The sequence below is a fragment of the Cajanus cajan genome, chromosome 4 (genome assembly GCF_000230855.2).
Source record: "Cajanus cajan strain Asha chromosome 4, NIPB_CcT2T_4, whole genome shotgun sequence".
Taxonomy (NCBI): domain Eukaryota; kingdom Viridiplantae; phylum Streptophyta; class Magnoliopsida; order Fabales; family Fabaceae; genus Cajanus; species Cajanus cajan.
Window position 1 is genome coordinate 53,251,045 of NC_138520.1, and position 9,241 is coordinate 53,260,285.

General features: G+C 38.4%; 1 protein-coding gene across 1 annotated transcript; it reads right to left on the reverse strand.

Moving 5' to 3' along the window:
- Window positions 1-358: 358 nt before the first annotated feature.
- Window positions 359-721, reverse strand: LOC145957362 (uncharacterized). The gene has a single exon (XM_083073604.1). It carries the CDS (start codon window positions 719-721, stop codon window positions 359-361), a length of 363 nt encoding a protein of 120 aa, XP_082929730.1.
- Between the last annotated feature and the right edge of the window lie 8,520 nt (window positions 722-9,241).

The following is a 9,241-nucleotide window of genomic DNA, read 5'->3' on the forward strand; positions in this document are numbered from 1 at the left end:
CTAGATGGAGTTGGTGGCATCTGACAATCTCTGGAAATGTGGCTTGGCCTACCACATCTGAAAAAAAAAACATTCCCCGAATGGGAACAATCTCTAACCATGTGGACTTCCCCACATCTGTAACACTGCACTAACTGTGCTCCACCCTGAGGAGTAGCAGGATGACGTCCCCTACTAACAGCACCTCTCCGAGACTGAACATGTCTGTCATAGGGTTCTCTCTACTGACCTCCCCTCCTAGATCCAGATGATCCCTCCTAAACTCTAGCAGCCTTACCGCTGCTACCACCAACCTCCAATCTCTCAACAGTCTTTGCCTTCTCAACCAAGGCATGAAACTCCACTATGGACATAAGGACTATGACCCCCTTTCAGCACATGCCTCAACCCCTTCTACAAACTTTCTACATCTCCAAGCCTCAATTATGGCCCGAGAGTAAAAACGAGTCAATTGCTCAAACCTCATAACATAATTTGAAACAGACATCCTCCCATGCTGCAATCTCATGAACTCTACCTCCTTAGCGTATCTAACACTATCTAGGAAATACTTTCTCCAAAAAGACCCCCTGAAACCATCCCAATCAACAGGTACACCCCTACTCTCTACCATCTGTTTGGTGCCTCTCCACCAGTACTCAGCCTTGCCCGCTAGTATGCGTACTGCATAGGCCAACTTCCTCTCTTCAGAAGATCCCAAAACACTAAAGATCTTCTCCATCTCACACAACCACTAATCTGCCACATCAAGATCTGAATCCCCCTTTGAACTGAGGAGGCTAACATCTCCTGAACTCTACTAAATCTCTCCCATCCTGAGAGACCACCAATCTAGCTACCTCAATCGCAGCTCTACCCACCTCCATCTGAGCAAAGTGAGCATTTTGCTGCTGCATCACCATGACCATAATCTCCATAGCCCTAGCGATCTGATCAAACTGAGGCTTCACCATACTAAAAGAATTCAAACATTCTTTTACTAACACTTCACCACTACAACTCACCAAAATTAACACATACCAGAGATATGTCACAACAGAAACCTAGAAGGATCACTCCCCACAGAATATCCCAAAAGACTCGACCGGTTCCGATACCATAAAAGTGTAACGACCCGCCATGGTCTCTACACTTAGTGGAATCGCACTACTACTAGTGAACTAAGAAAAATATTAAATTGGATAACTCATACATACATGTACAATTAAAAATGAAAATAACTAAGTTTCTGGTTATAAAATAAAACTCCATATATGTACAGTCATCCCAAAAATAATATTCCCTAGTGCCGGTCAAGCACAGACAAAACCGTTACCCAAAATGGTAACTCTAACACGAGGATCAAAAATCCTCATCTCGTAACGGACACCTCCACTCCAAGCTAGCCCTGACCTGCTCTCATACCAAGTATGATCATCGTAGTTCCACCACATGGAAACAGAATGGTAAGCTAGAGTTCAAAACCAATCATACAAGTACAGAATAAAATCTATACTAGACATCATCCAACTATCAATCATGTTCATAGAGTCACACCATACACTCTATCCAACACTACTCATGCATAAAATACAATCCACCAATCATGAAGTCAAACACCACACTTCATCATATTAATAATGATGCAATAAATGAATCTCATGACAGATATCAATGCATATCAATCATCTAATGCGTCGTCACGCATACACCTAGGAGATCTCCATAAAAATAGAGCTGTATAAGTGACATTCCATCCTACCGAAACCACCCCAACCGTTTTCACGCCCAATGCGCCCGGTCGGTCACAGCTAAACAGGATATAATCCTCACTAGGGATTACTCGGATGATGTCACTTACACAATTGGAAGTCCAGATCTACCGTCAGGTATAACACAGTTGGGTACGGGCTTACCACGACCTTGACATGCATAACCAACTCAATTGTGGAGTTCGCCCACCAACTATCCGCAAGGATCCACGCACCTTCCCGAGTACTTGGTTAAGAGAATAACCCTCTACCTCATACCGCACTCTAACACTAGCTAAGGACTTAGAGGAGACTCACCCAACCCAGTGGCCTATTTGAGCACCACTCTCTCAAATCCAGTAGCCTCCCTGAGCATCACTCTCATATATCAGTGGCCTATCCAAGCACCACTCTCAAGAGACTCTATGTGAGCTCTTCCAGTTCGAAAATATTTTTTCTCTCCTCAAGTCCTAGGCTAGACTAATGCCATAGGGCATCACATGCAATCATGCATCATACATCATACATGGTTTGCCCACTATCATCATCAACAATCACACACATGTCATAAGACATCACATGCAATAATGCATCATACATCATAAATGGTCTACCCACCATTATGATCAATAAACATACTCATATGAACATATAGACATGTCATATCATATTCAAACATTCATACGTATCATCACTAAGCATACATATGAATCATACCTCACTGTACATCATATATCATACATACATGATCTAAACTTCGACTTAAAAACATGCATAAGCATCAATTTAAATCAATTATTTATAAACATATTCACGTTCGGCGCAATCAGCTTGCGCTTGGCCTAACACCAACTCGAGAGCTCTAAGCTCTTCCATGCCCGGCGCGCTCAACCTGCGCCCGGCCTAAATCCCAATCAAAGAGTTCAAAACTCTCATCCAAACCAACAAATCCAGCCACATGCAAACACAAAAACACAATGCATAGACTCCATACAACTTAAATAAACTTAGATCTCACATGCATCCAACTTATGCATCAAAATCATCAAAATCCTTCTTTTTTCTCAAAACCCCAAAAATGAGATTTTCTTCAATCCTTCTATGGATTCTCAACATTCATGCACCTATTGAGTTTTTAAAGTCACATGCAACCTAAACAACAAACATTATAGCTTCCCTCACCTGAAGATTGACTCAAAATAGCCAATAACTGAGAAGAAGTAGAGTTCCCTTCCGAAGCTCAACCCGGAACTTCAATCCTCCCAAAGCAAGATTCCTAATCTGATTTTCAAGAAAAGACAGAAGGCATTAGTGATCTAGAGGAGAAAAGGAATCATACAGAGAAATTTGGGAGAGAAAGGAGCTCACAGACCCACAATCCTTCTCTCTAAAACTTCTCTCTAAAAACTTCACTTTCTCCTCAACCACCAACCCCTATTTATAGAAGTCCCGGAGTGGCCAGAACGGCCTATTCCGAATCCAGAACGGCCCGTTCTGCACCCCCTCATCACGTACAAAAATCGCATGCAAAACGTCCCTTTCTGAAACCAGAACGGCCCGTTCTGGGATTCATCCAGAACAACCTATTCTCCATCTAGAACGGCCCGTAATCCCTCTGGAACGGCCTGTACTCCCTCCGAAACGGCCCGTACTCCCTCTAGAACGGCTCGTTTTGGGGTTTGGAACTGCCTGTTCTCCCTCCAGGATGGCCCGTTCTCAACTACGTTTTTCAGGTCAATTTAGTAGTTTCTAGTTTGGGAAAGGTCTGTTCCAGTTTGGGAATGGCCCGTTTTAGGCTACTAAATCAGCCATATTGGGATTTTTTTTTGAAATAACTTACTACGTTACAGAATGTATCACTAAAATCAAAGTCGTTGGCATACAACTCCTTTATGTGATCAAAGCCCAAAATTTGAGATCCAAGAGAGACAAGTAAAGTATGTCTCCTTGATAAAGCATCAACAACAATATTAGTTTTCCCCTTCTTGTACTTGATCACATATGTGAACTGTTCCAAAAATTCCACCCTTTTTGCATGTCTCTAATTCAGTTTGCCTTAACCCCTCAAATATTTTAGTGACTCATGGTCACTATGAATGAAAAACTCCTTAGGAACACGGTAATGTTCCCAAGTTTGAAGGGCCCTAACTAAAGCATAGAGCTCTTTGTCATAGGTAGGGTAGTTGAGTGAAACACCTTTTAATTTTTCACTAAAATAAGCAATTGGGTGCCCACCTTGCAACAAAATCGCCCCTATGCCAACCCTAAAAGCATCACATTCTAGCTTAAAAGTTTTAGAAAAATCAAGTAAAGCTAGAAGTGGAGCATGTGTGAGCTTATCCTTTAAAGTTAGGAAGGCTTTTTCTTGTTTCTCTCCACATTGGAATTCAACATTTTTCTTTACTAAGTCATTTAATAGGGAGGCAAATGTAGAGAAGTTAGGCACAAATCTCCTATAGAAGCTTGCCAATCCATGGAAGCTCCTAACATCTCCTACACTTTGAGGTGTAGGTCATTCTTGGATGGCCTTGATTTTCTCGAGGTCCACATGAACCCCATTTTTGCTAACTATAAAACCTAAAATCAATACACTATCTACCCAAAAAGTACATTTTTCTAACCAAAAAGATGGTTTTCCCTAAGAATTGAAAAGACTTGCCTTAAGTGTCCTATGTGATCAATTAGGCAACTACTATATATTAAAATATCATCAAAATAAACTACTATAAATCTACCTATACTGATGGCATCCTTGCTTCCATTGAAGAAGGAATGTTGAACAATGGCAAGGGATGCTTGAACTCCTTGGATCAAAGTTCCTCAAGGGACATTTTAATGGAGGAATGGGGCGGAAATGGAAGTGTTTGGAGGTTGGGTAGAAAGTGTTTGAGGAAATTCTAGAAGAGGGCACTCTAGGGTTGGCTCACTTCATGATGATGAAGGCCACTTCTAGGGTTGTTTCTCTCAAGGTGGAGATGGTAGGGTTTGGCCGAAAATAGCCAAGGGTGACTAAGGAAAGATATAAAGGCACAAAAGGCTCTCTTTATATTCAATATCCAAAATATTTACAAGGTGTGGTGCCTAGGGTATTTATAGGAGTGGGAGGCATCTAGGGTTGCATTTAGGGTGCCAAATGCACACCAAATGAAACCCAAATTAACCCTAGATGCAACTTGGTGGCCAAGGATGGAATCTTTGGGTTTAGTTAGGCTACATCTAGGTGCATGATAAGACCATGCAACCTTTGCCCTCCACTTGGGCCTAAGCCTTTCTAAGTCCAAAAATAGGTCCAAACACCACCAAAAATGTGTCTAGCTCCCTAATTAAATACCTTAGCCCAAAACTAAAAACCTATGATCTAAAACACCTCATAATACAAGGGTATGTTGAGCTTGGAGGAGCTTGAAGCTTAAAGGAGTTTTGATGATCACAAAATGTGTGTCAAGGGCAACAACAAACAACAACAACTTAGAAGCACAAAAACAAAGTCAAAGATAATGTCAAAGAAAATGCTATGTAATAGGGATTAGTATATAGATTGTTTTGGATGAGTTTTTATGTTGTGTGTGCTTTGTGCATAAGCAAAATCTTTATCTAAACTAAGCAGAGAGTGTATGATGATGAGTAAAGAAGATTAGAAAGTTATTTTGAGACTTAAAACAAAGTTTTGAGAACTAACTCAAAATAATCGATTATCGTTAAATATAATCGATTATTCCAGCAATAGGCAAAATGGGATGCCTTGCTGCAATAATCGATTATTTTCCAAATAATCGATTATCCTAGAAATAACTCTTTGGAATAATCGATTATCCAGCAAAATAATTGATTATATTGTTCTTGGTTGGTTTCCAGAAAACCTGAAGAACAAAATAATCGATTATTCTTTAAAATAATCGATTATCTGGGTCTGAAACTTTTATAAATAGTTTGAACTTTTAGAAACTTCAGACATGAGTTAGAACTGATAATCAAAATTAGAAAAGCGTTTTTGTGGAGTCTTTGTGACCATCTTGGAGAGTTTTCTTTGTGAATCCAAGAAGAAAAACGTTTGTGAAAAACTTTGATAGAAGATCATCATCATTATGACATTCTTGAAAGGGGAAGATTAAGATTTGCTTCTGAATTCCAGGTGAATTCATTCCTTTATTCTGTGTGAATACTTGTAAAATCTTGAGAAGGGTTTCTCAAGTGGTAAGGTTTCTTGTAGTGGGTTTCTACAAGGGGTGCTTTCTTGGGGTCAAGAAAGTGGTTATCTTTAGTGTTGAAGTATATGCATGTGTGGTGTGCTTGTAAACCTTCTTCATTGAGATAGTGGAACAAATCTTGATCAGGTGCTGATTAAGGACTGGATGTAGGTCACATGTGGAGTGGCTGAACCAGTATAAAAGACTTGTGCAATCTTCTTCTACCTTTATCTTTTACTTTGAGTAATATCTTGGTTGAACATTAAAGAAGATAATTCTTGATTAACATGTGTGTGTGAATATTGACAGTTTAATCTGAATTAAAGCATTACATTTGAACCTCATTATTTTGTAATCAAGAAAGCATATAGCATTCATACTTCTATAAACAAGTCTTTGAAGAAACTTCATTGAAAATTCAGTCTTAGAAAAGTTTAAGTGAAATAAAGATCCTAAATACTTTGAAATTTTTTAAAGGGTCATAGAATCCAATTCACCCCCCTCTTGGATTGTACCATTCTTTTCTAACAATTGGTATCTAGAGCAAGGTTCTTGAAAGTTATTCAAGATTTCAAAAATGGCCAATAACAACCTACCCTATGGTGAGGGTGTGTCTATTCATAGACCTCCTGTTTTCAATGGTGAAAACTATGTCTACTGGAAAATTAGGATGATGATTTTCATTGAAGCTATTGATATTGCTGTATGGGATGCAACAGAAAATGGACCCTATATCCCTATGAAAAAAGATGGTGATGAGCTTAAAGAAAAACATTGGAGTGAGTGGAGTGATGAAGAAAAGAAAAGAGCCCAACATGACAAGAGAGCCAAAAACATCATAACATCTGCATTGTCAATTGATGAATTTTTTAGAATTTCACAATGCATATCTGCTAAAGAAATATGGGATACTTTGCAAGTCACTCATGAAGGAACAAGTGATGTAAAGAGATCAAGGAAGCATACTCTCACTAGAGAATATGAGCTGTTTAGAATGCAAAATGGTGAATCTATTTCTAATTTTCAAAAGAGATTTACACACTTGATAAATCAGCTTGTTGACCTTGGCAGGAAATTTGAGAAAGAAGAGTTGAATTTGAAAGTGCTGCAATGCTTGGATAGATCATGGCAAGCAAAGGTGACAGCCATTGAAGAATCAAAGGATTTGACCTCCTTAACACTTGCTACTCTCTTTGGGAAGCTAAGAGAGCATGAGCAAAAGCTGCACATATTTGAAGAAAATGACCAGCAGGACAAGAAGGGCAAATGAGTGTCATTGAAAGCCTTGAAATCTGCCAAAGGTAACGAGGTGTGTGAAGAATCAAGCTCTGATGATTCCAAAACTGAGAACTTCAATCTTCTGGTGAAAAAGTTCAGAAAATTCATAACGAGAAAGAAAAATTCCCCCTACAAATTCAACAGAAAAACAAACAAGAAAGAGGAAGCAAGTACATCCTCCTTCAATTGCTTTGAATGTGGAAAACCGAGACACATGAAAGCTCAGTGTCCAAACCTCTTGAAGAAGCAACAAGAGGAGAAGAAAAGCAAGAGAAATGGAAAAGGGAAGAGAGTCTACATTGCTTGGGAAGATAATGACTCAAGCACAACAAGTGATGAATCCGAATGTAAGGAGAACAACTTGTGTTTGATGGCTAGAGCTGACCAAGACACAATTGTAAGTGATTCTGACCTTGAATCTAATCCATACTATGATCAACTCCAAGAAGCTTTTATACAAATCCATGAAGAGGCTGTCAAATTAGGTGCCTTAAATTCAAAGCTGAAAAACAAGCTGAAATGGTATGAAAATGTTTTAATTAAAGCTGAACAAGAGCTTGAGAATTTGAAGCATGAGCATGAAAATCTTCAAACTATGTTCAACTTTAGTGAAGCTCATTGTGAAAACCCCACCTCCTCAAAAGATGTTTGTGAAAATTGCAAGACTTTTGAAAAAGAAAATGCTGATTTAAAATCCACTCTTGCAAAGTTCACTAATGGAAATGCAAACTTAAAATATTCTCTTGGGAAAACAAAGAAACACTTTTGATAGGAGTGGACTTGGTTTTAATCAAAGCATGAGCATGCCATTTAAGTCAAAGAAAGAAGCTTTTAAGAAAAACCAAAATTTTAGAAAATTTAAAAGCAACTTCTTTAGACAAACAACTTGTTTTTATTGCTGTAAAAGAGGCCATACAATAAGGAACTGCTATTCTAGGAAATATGGAGTTCCAAATGGAGAGATGGTTTGGGTTGAAAAGAGTCAAAGGCTGAGAACTAACCTACAAGGACCCTTCACATGGGTACCTAAATTTTTTCTCTGAATCTTTGTTGTAGGAATGCTTAAGGGCCAAGAATTTACTTTGGTATCTTGATAGTGGCTGCTCAAGGCATATGACTGGGGATCCTTCAAAATTCTCAAGTCTGAAATTGAAGAATGAAGGGTATGTTACCTATGGTGACAACAACAAAGGGAGAATACTTGGTCATGGCAATGTTGGTAATTCCTCCTCTCAAACATTGATTGAAAATGTCTTGCTTGTTGATGGATTGAAACATAATTTGCCGAGTATAAGTCAACTAAGTGACAAAGGCTTTAAAATTGAATTTGATAATACATGTTGCTTGATATGTGATAAAAAGACTAAAGAAATCAGATTCATAGGAAAAAAGATTGACAATATATACATGCTTGACTTAGAACACTCAATAGCAATTTCAAATACTAAGTGCTTAATAACTCAAGAAGAAAACATATGGCTTTGGCATAGGAGAGCTGCACATATTCATATGGATCATTTGAATAAATTGAGTAGGAAAGAATTAGTGGTTGGTTTACCTAAACTCAAGTTTAGTAAGGACAAACTATGTGATGCTTGTCAAAAGGGCAAGCAAGTGAAGGCTAGCTTTAAAAGCAAAAATCAGATTTCCACAACTAGACCTTTGCAATTAATTCACATGGATTTGTTTGGTCCTTCAAGAACCATGAGCTTAGGTGGAAACTACTATGGTTTAGTAATTGTTGATGACTACTCAAGATACACATGGGTTATGTTTCTTGCAAACAAAAATGATGCTTTTAATGCCTTTAGAAAATTTGCCAAGCTTGTTCAAAATGAGAAGTGTTCAAACATTACCTCTATAAAAAGTAACCATGGAGGTGAGTTTCAAAACATAATGTTTCAAAAATTCTGTGAGGAACATGGTATAAACCATAATTTCTCAGCACCTAGGACACCTCAACAAAATGGGGTTGTTGAGAGGAAAAATAGGTCCTTAGAAGAACTTGCTAGGACAATGTTGAATGAAACAAAATTGCCAAAATAT

Coding starts and splice junctions, on each gene's coding strand:
- LOC145957362 (XM_083073604.1), bottom strand. CDS start 721: ATGGAGAAGATCTTTAGTGTTTTGGGATCTTCTGAAGAGAGGAAGTTG.